Source organism: Megalobrama amblycephala, linkage group LG13 (assembly GCF_018812025.1).
Source record: "Megalobrama amblycephala isolate DHTTF-2021 linkage group LG13, ASM1881202v1, whole genome shotgun sequence".
NCBI lineage: Eukaryota > Metazoa > Chordata > Actinopteri > Cypriniformes > Xenocyprididae > Megalobrama > Megalobrama amblycephala.
Genome location: NC_063056.1, coordinates 35224563 through 35241723, shown reverse-complemented (window position 1 = coordinate 35241723; position 17161 = coordinate 35224563). Strand labels below are relative to the sequence as shown.

Here is a 17161-nt window from a genome sequence, read left to right as displayed (position 1 = left end):
GATTAATGTAGGATGCAGAAACACCACTGCTACAGCATTAATCAACTCGCCCTCCTAATGAGTTAGACTCAAGACTCATTATAGGAACAATGCTGAGGATTTATGTAAGGTGTGTTATGCAAGAATGCTGACATCTGCCAAACAGCACAGCTGACCACCTCCATCTCACATCTGTACGTTCCTCTAATTATCCTTCAGATTATGAAAGCCGCACCCACGCACAAAAGAAAAAAGACAATTTTATCTAAGTTTTGATTGCTTCCTTATTAACCCTAAAAACTGTGTACGCAGCACTCCTGATATCAAAATCCATTCAGAAGTCTGTAACTTGTATCCTTGTAATTACCAAGTCATACCTGGTCTGTATGGATTTTTGTTGATTTGTGGATTTTAGAGTGAGAGAGAGTTGCTGCCAAGGTTCCTTCTTGACATAGTGGTGATGGGATTGGTTCATGCTGGTTTCAGAGGTCAGTGAAATATTCATTCTGTACTTGCGCTTCTCTGCTGCCTTAGTGCCTCTGAATGTCTCATGTCGCTTTAAGGTCTTGTGAATTTGTTCAATAATTCAGACATTTTGCAAGGATGCAGGCAGCAATTTCCCAGTAGAGGCTCTAAGAATACTCTACAGATTTGAGTGTTACACCATCTAGAGCCCTGAAAACCAAGCGTGTTTACCACAAATGACTGTACCTATGTTAATGAAAGCGAATAAAGTCAGACAATTTCCTGTGGAATGCATCTAAAATGACTCCAATAATAATAATAATAATATTTGATTACAGGTTTTTTTTTAACAATCACTTGGACACATTTCTCAATACTTGGGTAACTTTTTTTTCAACTCTTCACACAGTTCTCCTTTCCAATTTCAGCTTGGCACAGCTGTTAGTTTCACATTCAGATGCAATAAAACTACCAAAACATTTCATACATGTCTCAAATCAACCCATTCCTCCACAAAAATAGCAAAGGTTGTTACCCAACAAACACTTATTTTCTGTAAGTACACTCTCAGAAAAAAGGTACAAAAGCTGTCACCCTTTCAAACACCTTTGTACCTGACGAGTGCATATTGTTACCTAAATGGTACTGTACACATTACAACCTTTTTAAAGGGTACCGTCCCAGTTAGTTTTTGTGCCATGTGTTTTTTTTTTTTTTTTTTTCTGAAAGTGTACGCTCTGGATGCTGTGTTCTCAATCATTTATTATTTTTTTAATGGCTTGTAAGTGTTCTGTAGTGTTTATACATTGACTGTGTGTGTATGATCTGAAAGCTTTGTTTGAGGTGAAATGATTTTGTGGCAACTGATTTTTGCCTGAAGAGTCAGGGGTTTTGTGAATGTAGTTTGAAGATTTGGTTTTGTTTCGTGTAGTGTGAAAATGGGCAAAGGTTTCAAGAAATGCCTTGGTAATTGTGAAAACTGTAAATTATAACATTATTAAATTAAAATAGAATGATTATTGTTCAGTGTTTCAATGGTCACATGGTTTTGTCTAAAATGAAGTAGTTAAGATTTATATTATTTGCTGTAACTGTTTGACATTTTTATGACCGTGTACAGGAATGTTCTTAATGCTAAATAGGGTGAACTAACATGCCTTTTGTGTGGGCTTGAGGATAAAGTGGGTGGGGTGTTTTCCTTTTTTTCTATTTTTATATAGATATTCATAGGTCCTTCAGTGGCAAAACATTGTTTTCATGTCGGAAAGGTCCATGGGTTTTACAAAATTTGTTCACGATATGTAAATGACGATTTATCACTGTCTGCTCAGTGGCATGGATAAGTGAAAAGGTCTTTAGGGAATTTATCCATGGAGCGGTAATGCGTCTGCTCTGCATCTCAGAGTTGGGTTACATAAGTGCGTTTTACTTCTGGTCACTGCTCATATGTATCCCAGTCCCTCTGCTGCTTTTGTTTAAACTGAAGCATTACATCAGTCTGCACTCCATCAGTCTTCTTGCTACAGGACAGAAAGTTACTGGAGTAGAATTTAAGATGTCACATCTTATAATAAACACAGATCATTGTATGATGCCTACTTCATATTTCTGTTTTCATTCTGACCATAAGTGTCTGTTGAAACCCGAGTAGTTTGTGGTATGTTTTTCCCCTTTGTAGGTGAGCGGTTTTGTAAATTGTAAATGCCAATAGGTTTGCTGTTATTTTGCTCCCCATCTCACGCCAGTGGACCTTGACATTGGGAAGAGATGGAAAGTAATTTCCAGCAGCCTTACCTCTGTGACACATTATCAAAGACATGCACACTTACACGAGGCTGCTATAACAATGACCCAGCATCTGACAAGGGCACACCTGCCTGTTTCACACTCTGACGTCACAGCCTATTTCTGGAGCGAGACGCTGTCGACACTGACCTCCTCCTGCATTCTGGAAACAAAACTGATGTGTGGAACTTATTCTAATATATGAGCTTTCAAACATGTGTCTTCACTGTGAGAGCAGTGCAGTGTGTTACACTAAAACTAGTGTAAAAATTGCAGGATGTAAGTTTAACACTATAATATTACTTATGAAAATATTTTATACATCAATGATGTATAGTAGTACTTTTAAAAATGTTTAAAATGCTATCCAGTCATGAGATGAATACGTGAGTCATATTGGTAGAATAATAAAAACTGATTTATTCTGCATGGAATGGGGCACTTTTAGGGGTTTGGCGTGAATAGTATTTAAAGAATACCTTTATTGCAAATACCTGTCAGCTAATAGGCTTTCTACCAAAAGTAATGGTTCTTTATTGGCATCAATGTTTTCCTGAAGAACCTTTAACATCTGTTGAATCTTTCCATCGCACAAAAGGTTCTTTATAGTGGGATAAGGTTCTTTTGGTGGTATCAAAATTGTTTCTTCTATGGCATCATTGTGAAAAATTATTTTGGAACCTTTTGAAAGTACTACTGAATGTTTGCTTTGGCATGATGCTGCTAGATGTCAGTGTAAGTTGAAGACTATTGCCATGTCAACCAGTGCAATGTGCACAATATTACTGTAGATATACCAAAAAAAAGGGGTTGTAAAATTTAAAGTGGTCATTCTTTTCAGTTCACTGTGAACTTTAGCAAGAGCTGCGTAGTGATTATTTGGTGAATAACTAGGCTGTACATAGTCATTAAAAAGGGAAGATATGCTGTTGGGTGTTTTGCTGCAGCTCAGTGTTGAAAGAGCTTAAGTACATTCAATACTTTCTGCCCTTTCTGTCACAGACTTACACTAGTTGAAGGGCGCCACCATGAGCACAACCATCTAAACAACAGACTGATTATGCACATGTAAAAAAACGGAATATTGGTCCTTTAAAAAAACACCAAAAACTATAAACACAATAGCAGCAGTTTCTGATGAAACAAATGCAGTATCTTTAAAAGGGATAAGTTACTGTAAAAGATGGTGAGAACGCTGTAATCTTCTTTAGTCAAAAGGAGAGACGCATGGCGCAGTACAACTATACTCTCTAAAGAAAGGGAAGTTTCAAGAACTCCCTTTATTTTGTGTAAGCCCCTGGGTATTGTGCAAAAACGCTATCTCTGGAATTTGTGGAATTTTGGGAGAGGCTCGTAAACAGCCAAGACAATCATTATCTTTATTTGTCTCCCATGTAGGCTTCAGACTACTAGGCCTACTGCTCAAGATCTAGGCCTTCAGCACACAATATGGATGGAATTTGTATGGATGTTTGATTGTTAATGTACAGAATACATTAACAACTAAATTAAAACTCACACATGACCCTGGACCACAAAACCAGTCATAAGTAGCATTGGTATATTTGTAGGAATAGCCAACAATACATTGTATGGGTCAAAATGATCAATTTATGCCAAAAATCATTAGGATATTAAGTAAAGTTCATGTTCCATGAAGATATTTTGTAAATTTCCTACTATAAAATATATCAAATTTATTTTTCTGAGTGGATATGCATTGCTAAGGTCTTCATTTGGACAACTTTAAAGGTGATTTTCTCAATATTTAGGTTTTTGTTTTTTTTGTTTTTTTTGCACCCTCAGATTCCAGATTTTCAAATAGTTGTTTCCCAGCCAAATATTATACTGTCCTACAAACCATACATCAATGGAAAGCTTTCAAAAAATTGACCCTTATGACTGGTTTTCTGGTCCAGAGTCACATATATTCTTTCCATGTGTGTCTTGCAGATATACCTGATGAATTTTGAGTTAATTACTTAATGCAATTTATCATCATGCAAAAAACAGAAGGCACAAGCTTTTGTCAGGATATGTTGTAATGATAAACGGTAGAATTGTGTATATTACGGCCTGCCGGGACCTGATGTGAGATCCACCAATCAGAGAGATTCTGAAATCTTATTTATTATTTTTATTATTATTATTATTATTATTATTATTTTATTTATTTATTTATTTTGAAGCTGCTTATAAAATTTAACAATGCAGTGCAGCTGCACAAGCCAAAAGCAGAGCAGGGCTCTGTGCGAGCAGACTGGCTGGTGATGCAGCCTAAGTGCACAAACCAATGGGTGCACTTCCTGCTGCGGCTGGCGCAGAGCCTGCCAGAATGGGCAGGGCATCAGCCTATATAAGTGGCTTGCTTCGCCATAGGAATCAGGTTTAATTGACTGAAGTGACAATCACAGTTGTGGAGCCGGCTAGCACGGGCGCCTATGTAATACTCATTCCCGTTATCTCAGGGAACCGAGTAGCGTTCCCTTTCGATATGTTCACTTGTATTCTGTCTTCACTTGTATTCTGGACCATGCCCAGGAAGAGGTCATGCCTCTGGTGGACTGGGCTCTTACGCCAATGGGGTATTGAAGGCCCATCAAAGCGTAGGATATTGCAATGGCGTCCACTATCCAGAGACCCAAACCCAGTAGTTGCTGTGCGAGTAAACCTCACTCCTCTGATCTCAAGAGATGCTCTAGCGACTGACGCTAGGGGTTGCAGCCTTTAGCCTCCTTGTTAGAGCGTCCGACTCCCACGCCGGAGACCCGGGTTCGAGGCCCGCGCAGAGCGGGGCGAGTAGGACCTGTAGGGGTTACATTGGCACGTAGCAAAGCCTTGGCTTTAGGACGACCTTGCAGTCGTTAAGCTCAAACTCAAGATGCACTTATGGAAAGTGCTTGCAAGTGACCGACTTGCTTGACCAATGCTAGGGCTAGCAGGAGGGCCGTCTTACGAGAGAGAGGCCGTAGCCTGGTTGACTGCAGTGGTCGACGGGAGGTCCTGAGGGCCCTAAGAACCATAGACGGGTCCCACGTGGGAAGAATACGGGGACGAGGCGGGTTGAGCCTCCTTGCCCCTCTTAGAAAGCGAACAACCAACAGGAACGTGATAAGCTTCTATGGCCGCCACGTAGACTTTGGGAGCGGCCCGTATCCAGCAGCTCTTGCAGAAAGGACAGCATCAGCGGTACGTCGCATGAAGTCAGGTCTTCATTTCTGGCAGGCCAACAGCTGGAGTAGACAGACCATTTGAGGGCCTAAGTTGTAGAGATGTCTGGTGGATGGAGCTCTAGCCTCAGAAATGGTGTTCAGGACACTTGATGGGAGGTCCACAGGTTCCCGTCGAGGGGCCATACATGGAGGGTAGTTTATTGCACAGATGAAGTAATGGGACAATGAAGGTGACAGCTATGAGAGTGATGAATAGATAATTTTATGGATAAATTTTACAATAATTTTTTGATTAAATTCTTGACAGGCTGGTGGTGAATGATGGCTGAAGAATCTGGATGGAGCGCACACTTTTGTCGAGCATGGTGAGTTTACAGGTAACACTTTTCCAGGCACGAAGATAAGAGTTCACAGGAGAGATGACAGAGACGCAGGTGATTGACAAAGGAGATATCAGGACTTACAAGCTTTCCCAACAAGGTAAGTATAGCAGGTAAGGGGTCTGTTATGACATTCAAGGCCAGACAATGAGTGATTGAGAGGTGTGTGCTTTTATACTGGTGCTGAGTGCTGCAGGGATGAGGAACAAGTGCCAGTGATTACAACTCCGGGGATAGTGAGTGCTATGTGGGTGTGATGGTGGAGCCAGGTGTGTCCGTGACGATATTGGCACTGAAATCAGTGATGCATGATGTCACAAGATGCCTCAAGTTGTTCCAAACCTGTATGAATTTCTTTCTTCTGCTGAACACAAAAGAAGATACTTTAAAAAATGTAAGTAACCAAACTGTTGATGGGTGACATAGTCTCCCCCCCCCCAATACTATGGAAGTCAATGAGGCCCCGGGGCCTGTTTGGTTACCAACATTCTTCAAAATATCTTTTTGTGTTCAGCAGAAGAAAGAAATTCATACAACTTGAGAATGAGTAAATGACAGAATTTTCATTTTTAGGTAAACTATGCCTTAAGCAGATTGAAACATGTGGGATCCCACCAGGTAGGCTACAAGCAGTTATGGGGAGTTGTGGCTTTTATCACAATATTTAATCCCCCTCCTCAAAAAGAAACTCATAAGCTAAAGGTAAACTTCAAAACAAAAGGGCAAACGGTTGATGGACCGTGAATACTTGCCAAGACTGGCATTTTGACATTATTTTGTGTATATTTGACTGTTTAAGAGCAATAAGCTGCGAAAAACAACTAATTTAGTACTGAGAGGTGGCTTTATATAGCGCACTTTGGATGTGAGCAGCACAGTCTGTGAGAGTGAGTAAAATTATGCACAATCCCACGCTGAAATTCAAGCCCTAACACCAAAAATATTCATCAGGAGCAAATTGAGTGAGTGAGGTATCTATGTATCAAATTGATATTTTTTTACATCATTGCTTTTAGTTTATTTCAGATGCCTTTTTAAAAGACTACAATTGAAAAATATATTTATGCTATATATAAATTTAAATGTAACCAGCCAAAGTGGCTAGTAGGAGCGACTGCGTTACGCATTAAATCCACCCATTTGGAGGGTGTGTGTGTGTGTGTGTGTGTGTGTGTGTGTGTGTGTGTGTGTGTGTGTGTGTGTGTGTGTGTGTGTTACATAAGTCAGAACTCATGTTTTCAGCCAAAGTTTGCAAAAAGACATTGCATTCAAATGAGGTGGTAACCATAGCGCCAGTTTGTCTTGACCACTTAGGATCATTACTGGACAAAACAGAGCGCATAATTTGAAAACATCTTAAAGGGATAGTTCACCCAAAAATAAAAATTTGATGTTTATCTGCTTACCCCCAGGGCATCCAAGATATAGGTGACTTTGTTTCTTCAGTAGAACACAAATTATGATTTTTAACTCCAACCGTTGCAGTCTGTCAGTCTTATAATGCATGCCAATGGTAACAAAATCTATGAGAGTAAAAAAAAAACATGCACAGACAAATCCAAATTAAACCCTGCAGCTCGTGACAACACATTGATGTCCTAAGACACAAAAACTGAACAGTATTTATATAATTTTTTACCTCTAATACACCATGTCCAACTGCCTTAAGCACGCGCACAGCATCCGGTGCGTGAGGTGTGTAATGTTACGTTCTCTGGCATAGTTTAAACATGGTGCCTGTAGTACAACAGTTGTTATACAAATAAAGTAAACCACTAAAAAACGTTTTTTTTTTTATTTTTATTTTTTTATTTTTTTTTTATTATTATATCAAAACTTAATTTTAGTTTGTTACTTTTCGTAAGGGCAGCTTTACAAATAAAAAGGACACATACAAAGATCTTGTTCACATACCTCAGTTGGATGTGGAAAAACCATAGGCACAGCTGATGGTTTAAGTCGTATGAGATCCTCTACTGGGTGTGTAAAATCATCAGGGGAAAAATGATCGCTGCAGACCCTCAACAACTTTAATACGTTAATGGGTGTGTTGATATCCAGCCGAAGAGCAATCAACCATAACTTCAGGCGAGCAGGCTCAGAAATTGGGAATACGTGGAAAGTCACCACTCCCGAATGAGTTTGCGCGAGAGAACGTAATCTTTTAGTTTTAAGTCGGTTTGAACAATCCGGATAAGCGCAAGTACCATTTTGATTAGCCGTTGTACCTACAATGTTCGTGCTCTGTGTTAACAATGAGTGACGTATACTTGCGAGAGATCACTTCTGGTGTCAGAGCGTGTGCACACCATAGACTGTAAAAAAAATATGGACGTAGCGTCCGTGACGTTACCCATAGAGTTCTGAACAGCAGTTTTGTAGCGAAAATGAGGCCGCGGCCATCTTAGCTGCGCGTCACCGCACGTCACTCCCGGATAACTGAAAATGGGCAAAGAGGCGGGGAGGTGGTTTGAGCTGATATGACTGGTTGCTGAAACCACGCCCGCCTAGCTCGACGTGACCATGTTAGCAGCAAAGGAGCTATCTATCTATCTTAGATACGATCTAAAATATTAATGAAGATAAGTTTTATCATCAGAACGTTCTAAAGGTTTACTGTCAATCTACGGTGTTTTTTAAGATATAGATCCTCCAACACCAGTAGTGTTGGTTGTGCAAATAACAACATGGAAAATCAAATGGGACTTCATACCTTTATAATGAAATAGAGATCGCGAGATGAATCCAATCTGTGGCACTTGGGTAAAATATGAGTGTCCATTGCAAAACAAAAAAAACATGTCACATTTCTTCTGAATGATCTGCTCTCTGTCATCGTTCTTCAAGAAAGGATGCAATCTGAGCAGCGTTTATGTTGTAAAACTGTATACGATCGTATCTAACAAACAAATGAGCCTACGTCCAAAGTATATTTTTTTTCAAAATAGTGCAGCAGTTTTAGTTATAATATCCAAGCAGTGCTGTCGGATTTTGATATCCTCCCGCCATTGTCATTGTAGTAAATCTCACAACCAAAACTTTCAGCCAATGCCACGATCCAACAACGTGTGTTCTGTGTCTCTTCCCCATGCATGCACATCTACACAGACACACATCAGTCTCGAATATTATGCAGCAAGCCATATTTTATAATTGTATAAAATAATCGAGCACAAATACGGCTGAGATGCCAAATTCAGCGGCAGCTGAGGTAACATGACGGCTCACAGACAGCAGCGCAATCTACCTGTCACTCAAGTGACCACGCCCTTAATTATGCAGAACTTTAAGGCTTAATATAATTTAAACGGATAAGTTATAAAAAAATTCACCCCCCTCAGAGTTGTCATGAAGGGCAAAAATAGCAGTATAGACCAAAACCACAATTTGAACCAACTTGTAAACATGTTTTTTTCTGCTATAAACTTGGCCAATTTAACATGGGACTCTATGAGATTATGCTCTCTTTTGGAGCCTGTCCCTAGCGGCCAGTCGATGAATCGCAGTTTAAGTTTCTTCCGTATTGACTTTACGAGAGGAAGGGGGAGGTTGCCGCTTGGTACACACCTCACGCAACCGATGCCGCGCATGCGCTCAAGGCAGTTGGACATAGTGCTGTATTAGAGGTAAAAAATTATATAAATACCATTCGGTTTCTCGCAAAAACCGATCGTTTCGTGTCTTAGGACATCAATGTGTTGTCACGAGCCGCAGGGTTTAATTTGGATTTGTCTATACGTTTTTTTTTTTTTTTTTTTTTTTTTACACTCATAGATTTTGTTACCATTGACATGCATTATACGACTGACAGACTGCAACGGTTGTAGTTAAAAATCATCATTTGTGTTTTACTGAAGAAACAAAGTCACCTACATCTTGGATGCGCTGGGGGTAAACGGATAAACATCAAATTTTCATTTTTGGGTGAACTATCCCTTTTAAAGCAGTTTTACATGCAAATAATAAAGCTGCGATAATATTTTCTTCCATATGCTGATGTATATCTGAGTGAAGCTGCTTGAACAAGAAAAAAATGCTGGTCAAGACTTTTTTTGTCCATCAAGATTTGATTGAATCATTGTGGTTAGCCATTGCTCCTGTCATTGTGTGACAGGTTTCTCCACCCTTGCACCTGTGAACACTTCATCAGAAGAGACGATGCAAACAGGAGGGGAAGGGAGGTTATTTTGATTAAAGATCATGAGGGCACATGAATAAAAAAATGTGCCTGGATAAATCATTTTAAAATAAATTTGAAAAAAAAACTTAATTTTGATTTCATGGTGACTTTAATTAACATGTTCTAAATGTCTGTTTAACCCCTGACAGGCAACGTTTTGGAGACGTATTATGTGCAAACGCCCTCAATAAATAGCCTATAGCCTACATCTTCCAGACGTCTCTGTGATGGTTGCGCGAGGTAACCCTCAGGAGATTGCGCCCTAAATATTTCTTATAGAAAATCCTTTTAAAGGTAGATCCTTCCTTAACCTTTTATGGGTCAGAGGTCTGTGGTATGAAGCAATGATGAGCTCCGTGTCCGTGAGAGCTGGGGAGGAGTCTAGCTCCGCTACACAGGCGCGCGTTCGAACATCACAAAATATTTACATGTACGTGTCATGTCTACAACTAGGACTACGGGCAGCCAACAGTTTAAGAAATAGCTTTTTAAAAACTCGTATAAGATAATAGATTTTTGATAGATCTTAGAAATCACATTCTCACGCATTCTATAGACATTTCACCGAATATACTTTCGTCGAGAGATTGCTTCTATTTTGCCTCAGGGATTCGTTAAAACGGGATTTTTACGAGTTGAACAGTAACGAGCTGGTAAGACTTTCACGCGCTTTGCGTATTTTTTTTTTTTAAATAAGTTTGTTCAACTATTACTTTTGTTAACACAAGATTTCTTGCATAACTACCACATGGTTCTTTGTGAATGCAAGTGTGATCTGTGAATGCAAGTGTGATCACACTTTTGCAAGTGTGATCTGTTGTTCCAATATGTAGCCTACATAAACAGGTGATTATAATGTCACGTGCCGTTTATATACATGCAGCCTTGAATGCATTTTTATTTTTTAGATTTGTTGTTTGCTCTTTGTTTTAACATTTGCAAGAATGCAGTCTTGATTAAATCAGCAGCTGGAGCACGTGACCATCTATATCACATTACTGCTCCTCAAGAGTTGTTTTGCAGACCACGTTTTTAATCACGAAGTGTTTTTGTTTTTTTACTGTACTAGAGGATTAGTTGTGTTAATGGAGCGAAAGCTTTCCTGCGACCACCAAGCAATTCAGTAAAACCCCACGAATGTGGGTTAAGTGGGGGAGGGTTTTTGTGTCTTAGTGCAAGAACTGTAAAGAGCATGGGACTCCTCCTCCTCCTCAATATTTATCTCGTGGAGACACATTTTAGTGACACATCTGTGCAATAATTGTACTTTACTGTGGTATTTCTGTACACAAATGAACTAGGTTTAAACAAAAATGTTCAGAGACCACCTGAAGTCAATTGCTGATTAAACAGTGTGTTAAGTGGATTTTGAGACGGGCATTATCTGATATGTGTTTTGGATTTACAGATGAAACGATCACTTATGTCTGTAAGCCCCTTACCAAATATCACTCGAAATGCCACACCCTACAGGCATGTCCCTTGGGCTCCTTATACCACAGTTTTAAGGTGGTCCTCCAAAAATAGAGCCCTTTTGCCATTCTTAGCAACAGGAGACCAAAACATGCTTGGAACTGATCTTTTTTTGTGCATGTCATTTCCAGCTCATATACACAGTCACCCTGTCCAAATACCCACACTTGTGGTCTTTTCACTTGACTACTTGCGTGACGTATTTCCTGTATTTGGCCCAAGTGTTCAAGTAGGCATGAAGACCACAAGTGTGTACAGAACTTTCGATTACTCTATGGGACACACTTATAGTCTTGCAAAAAAAATGCAAGTTTACAAAGCTTTTTTAATTTTCAATCCTTTGCTTTTTAAAATAAACTTCTAAATGTTTGCTCAGTAGTTGCTATGTAACTAACAATAGACAATTTTTAAATTGTGGTGCTTCTAATTGATAAAAAGCAGTTGCAAATGTTGTACAAAATACACATAGCCTGCCCATATTTGCACCAATAAAATGTGCAACACTTTGTTTTACTACCAAATTATATGTAATATCTAATTAAAGGGTTAGTTCACCCAAAAATGATAATGTCATTAATTACTCACCCTCATGTCTTTCCACACCCGTAAGTCCTTTGTTCATCTTCGGAACACAAATTAAGGTATTTTTGATAAAATCCGATGGCTCAGTGAGGCCTGCATCGCCAGCAATAACACTCCCTTTTTCAATGCCCATAAAGCTACTTAAACAAATTTAAAAGTTCATGTGACTACAGTGGTTCAACTTTAATATTATAAAGCGTTGAGAATACTTTTTGTGCGCAAAAAATAACAAAATAGCGACTTTATTCCACAATATCTAGTGATGGGCGATTTCAAAACACTGCTTCATGAAGCTTCGAAGCTTTACGAATCATTTGTTTTGAATCAGTGGTTCAGAGCGCCAAAATGCCATGATTTCAGTAAACGAGGCTTCGTTATGTCATAAGTGTTTTGAAACTTCAATATTTCACGTGACTCTGGCAGTTTGATACGTGCTCCAAACCACTGATTCGAAACAAATGATTCATTAAGCTTCGAAGCTTCATGAAGCAGTGTTTTGAAATCGCCAATGACTAGATATTGTTGAATAAAGTCACTATTTTGTTATGTTTGGTGCACAAAAAGTATTCTAGTTGCTTTATAGTATTAAGGTTGAACCACTGTAATCACATGAACTGTTTTAAATATGTTTTTAGTAACTTTATAGGCATTGAAAAAGGGAGTGTTATTGCTGGCGATGCAGGCCTTATGGATTTTATCAAAATTATCTTGTGTTCCGAAGATGAATGAAGGTCTTACGGGTGTGGAACGACATGAGGGTGAGTAATTAATGACAGAATTTTCATTTTTGGGTGAACTAACCCTTTAATTTAACTTGCAGTCGAATGTTTTCCTCGACATCTCGCGATTTCGGCATGTGAGTTCCTGAACATAATGCATGATGGGATACGCTTATCCTTAAATACCGCTCCGAAGCGGTATCTAAGATAGTGTGGGTTTAGTGTGCATTAAGGGCACTGCACTTGGGCATTTTTAAGACATGGGACAGTCTTGCGCACTTACTTCCTGTCACGTGCACGTGCTCTCAAGTGGCCAAGATCACAAGTGTGGGTATTTTGCATTTGTCTGAAATACTGCATCTATTTTATTTTATTTTTTGTTTGTTATTCACTGTAAGTTCTATTGTTTAAACATAATACAAAAGAAAACACTTGTCACTTGTCCAACAAACAAAGTCACACACAAACTACCAGGACTTAAATTCATGAATTGGTTTGTTAAATGGTGAAATTAAAAACTTTTTAAGTAATATGAGGGAAGTGAGACTTCTTTAGTCAGGTTTTTAAAGCTTCCCACAAGAACTAAAGTATGTGTGTGAAATTTTGCAGGGATTCAAGACAGCCCAGTGTCTCACACTCGCTTGTTTTTCAGACAAGATGGAACTTTGTGTTGCTGCAGTGTTTTTGTCCTACTTTGCTCCAGCTCTGGGTAAGTGCTGTTGTTTTTGTTCTTTATTTGCTCTACTGGTTTTTTGGAATTGGCTTAGTCACTTTCTAATCTACTCTTGATAAATCAGTGTTTTTATATAAACTACAAGTCTTTCTAAAAAATGTTGAAGAATGTAATTAGACAGAACAGTATTTTAAAAGTGTTATTGTCCTGCACAGACTTTACTTTAGAGATTTAATGGAATGTGTGTATGTGTGCAGGATCAGCTTTTGGCAGGGAAATGCCAGGTAAGTGTGTAGACTAGAGGGTTAGTGACGCACTGCGATGTGAGTGATAGAGTTGAATTTCAAGTTTTTCTGTGCTTCTTGATTTGTATCAAGGCTTTTTCTGTTTGTTTTTGTTTAACAAAATTTGACTGCAGCAGTTGCACTTAACTGTTTTTCTGATACTGGAGCAGGTTGTGCAGTTTTGGCTTTACGTATTTTTGGCACGTTTCTCAAACGGTTCCACCGTGTCTTGTTTCTGCTTATTACACCTTTCCCTGAAGGGTTTTTCTGAAAAGCTCATGAAGTAACACTACTCTCGCACCACAAGGCTTGAGACTTTTTCATGTGTGCCAGTGCAGCTCATGTTGTACCTAACCGTGGGTACATGCAGTTCTGCTACTCCATCCAGTTCCAACAAGACGAGACTTATTAAGATTGATTGACCTTGGAAAAAGTATTGCTGTTGGAATGTTTTCTATTGAGATTTGTCCACTTTTAAAAGTTTCAGTACTGTGAAACAGGCTGATCCTTTGGATTTCTGGGAGAATTACTGCATTCTCAGACTCTCAGACTGTTATTTTGTTTTGCTGCCAGAACAAACATTAGAATACAACATTTAAGTTGGGCTGGCCAGTGTGCACTCATGTAAATATTGCACACATAATCATGCATGTGTAATGGATTTTGTACACAAAATATATGCATCAATGCTTTGTCCATTGTCTTTGAAACCGATGAAGGGAGAGAGAGAGAGGGAGAGATCATTATGGATAACCAAAGTCTTACAGTCAGACCATTCATAATGTTTAATGGGAGTTTTGGAGCAATGCCTTGAACATTTGTTTAGAGAGAGAGAGCTCCTCTGAAACGACTCTTTAAAAACATGTTGCTGTATTATCATTCCACTGATAAATTTGTGACATAAAAAGGTGACATTTAATCCTAAAGTAACATTTCTGCCAAATGTCTGTTTAATACTAATAAAAAGTCTTTGAGAAATAACTTAATAAACATGTCATAATATTAAAGAATTAATGTTTTGTTCTTTGGAATCTTTTGGAAATATCTTTTGTCTTGTCTCATTGATGGTGAAGAATATTGTGATTATTATAATTTCTTCAGATTAGTTCTTAGAGAATAGTCTGTTTAAATAAGTATCATAGTTATACTTTTTTTAAAATTCTATTTTTTTTTTTTTAATTTTTTTTTTTTTTTTTGATTTGGCATAATGAAATGAAGCTATTCAGGTTGGCTGTCACAGTGTGAGCATTTATTTTGTGTCTTCCCTGCTTGTTTTCTGAAGATATTGCCATATATTGACTTTTTATGGCTGTATGTGTGTCTGTGTCCAAACATCTTTACTGTTGAAATGTAGTGTGCAACCATAGTGTTAACACTGTAATGCACTGGAATGTTTAGTTTCGTATATTAAACAGTTTAAGAATCACTAAGTTCTATATTAATTTAAATTGCACTAATTAGTTAGAATAAAGCACTTAGAATAACAACAGAATCTAATTGTTTTATTTGTAATAGTTTGATGGGCGAAAAAAAAAAAAAATACATTTTTGCTTGGTTAGATTTTAATTGTAACTCTTTCTCTCCCTCAGCTTCCAACATGGATGAAATTCACGGTAAGTATCTTCTAGTCTACGATCAATTTTATATTAACTGAACGTCTTATTGGCTTATTAACATTGTTTTTAGCCAGGCTAGACCAGGTTTAAATATTGTGTGCCTTGAAACTGTGTGTGTTTGATACTATAAGCTTTTAGCTCAAAGTGGGTGTGAAGAAAAATTATGGAGTCACCAGTCAGAAAGCTTTTATCCTCTTACACGGTACATTCCATACAGTATCAATTTGTCCATAGCATTCTGATATTTGAGAAATGGCTTGCAGATACGTAGAGAATACTATAAATATAGATTTAATTTTTTTGTTTTGGCACTAGAATGCTGTCATCATCTTAAAGGGGTCATGAATTGAGAAATAAACTTTTCTTTTGAGCTTTTGATATGTGAGGTCATCATACTATAAGAATATCCTGTAAGATTCAGAACCGAAAACTTGTTAGTCCAATAAAAGCTTTTGACACCAGGCCAAGCGAACGGCTCATCCTGGAATGTGCCTATGTCATAGATTGGTGAAATGCCGCCTCCATAGAAGAAATCAACGCCCAGTTCATCATTGCAAAGTTAGCCCCACCCACTGGCGTGTAAGTGAGATGACGAGGAGAGAAGAGCGATGCAGGACTAAAAATAACATTACCTTTCAAAGAATCCTAATGCTAGGAATATGGTTATTTTCAACATGAATATCTCAAGTGAGCATTATTTGTATTTGGTACATTTCACTGTGGATTCTTTGGTTAATCAATCGCATTTCGGCACAGACTTTTTATGATATGGACTCGACAGTAATGCAACACCATGCAAGTAACTGTTAATTCTAATGCCTGATCTGATATGTAATGTTTCATGTACCGTCAGATGTTCGTCTATGTGTTAGTAAATTAAACCAGTCACAAAACGGTCAACTTCACATTGTTTCTCTTAGTAGGTTAAAAATGTTATTTAAACAGTTATTAAATTATATAGAAAGCGCTCCCTTTACAATCGCCGGAGCTGTCAATCAAACAGCGCAAGTTTATCAGTGACTGAGTTCTGGACTCGTGCCAAAACTCCCGTTTTATTCGACGAATCTCTTGGTTACATCGCGTTTTCACTGTTAGTTATGATGAAAGCATTCGTTAGTGTGAAGAAATTGAGATGCGACGAGATCAATGCTTTCATGCGCTCAACAACATGTCTTTGATTGGATACAATGCTAATCACTGCTTTCGTGCCACAATTTAAATATAATGCCATAGATTTAAATGTAATGCTGCTATACTCAACACTTTTCACAATTAGTTAACCTTGAGAGCTGTAAACGTGCTAAAAGTTTTCGAGAGGGTAATTTCATATGCAAAGATGTTAGCCAATCACAGCAGTGGATGTTTACACTGAAGTCTCACAGCAGACACGCCCCTTAAAACAGCTTTTAAATAAGAGGGCTAAAATCAAGGTAGGAAAAATGCCTTTAATTTCTAAATTGACAATTTTTGGTGTAAAAAGCATACTAACATTATAAGTGCACCCCAGGAATCATTATCAAACAATAAAACACCGCAGTTCATGACCCCTTTATTTCTCCTAACATTTTACATTTTGATTGCTACAGTATCTGATTTATTTTTTACAGCTTTACCGAGTTTTGACTCTAGACATTTTCATTTTTTTTTTTTCTCCCACCAGAGTACGACAAGCCATTTCATTATGGTGAGTATAGATGGACTTTAGCTGCTTAGCCAGTATACATACTTAGATGGATTAAGGAAATCTCTTGGTTGACTTCATAAAGCTGATAGGGAAAAATGCTAGTACTCATTGTGGCATTTGTGTTTTTCAATTTATTGTGAATGTACAGTCACTTTATTGTGGGAGTTA

General features: G+C 38.2%; 1 protein-coding gene and 1 long non-coding RNA gene across 21 annotated transcripts in view; one reads left to right on the top strand and one right to left on the bottom strand.

Moving 5' to 3' along the window:
• fxyd6l (FXYD domain containing ion transport regulator 6 like) overlaps window positions 1-17161 on the top strand; it is a 33825-nt gene that overhangs the window by 7713 nt on the left and 8951 nt on the right. For 2 of the 20 annotated variants that reach the window (XM_048211588.1, XM_048211607.1), the window contains exons 2-3: window positions 15283-15306; window positions 16970-16993. Coding sequence is in view for 18 of the 20 variants with exons in the window: in XM_048211589.1 (XP_048067546.1) it covers window positions 440-467; window positions 13389-13445; window positions 13667-13693; window positions 15283-15306; window positions 16970-16993 (160 nt within the window). In the remaining 2 variants the exon portion in view is untranslated. Of the gene's footprint in view, window positions 1-424; window positions 468-10331; window positions 10616-13345; window positions 13446-13666; window positions 13694-15282; window positions 15307-16969; window positions 16994-17161 lie in introns of those variants that run through there. The other 18 variants (XM_048211589.1, XM_048211593.1, XM_048211592.1 and 15 more) reach the window with 18 other exon arrangements.
• LOC125280841 lies at window positions 7247-8100 on the bottom strand. The gene is made up of 3 exons (XR_007187763.1): window positions 7697-8100; window positions 7422-7519; window positions 7247-7305 (listed from the first exon to the last, which is right to left on the bottom strand). It is a non-coding gene; the product is annotated as an uncharacterized LOC125280841 (long non-coding RNA).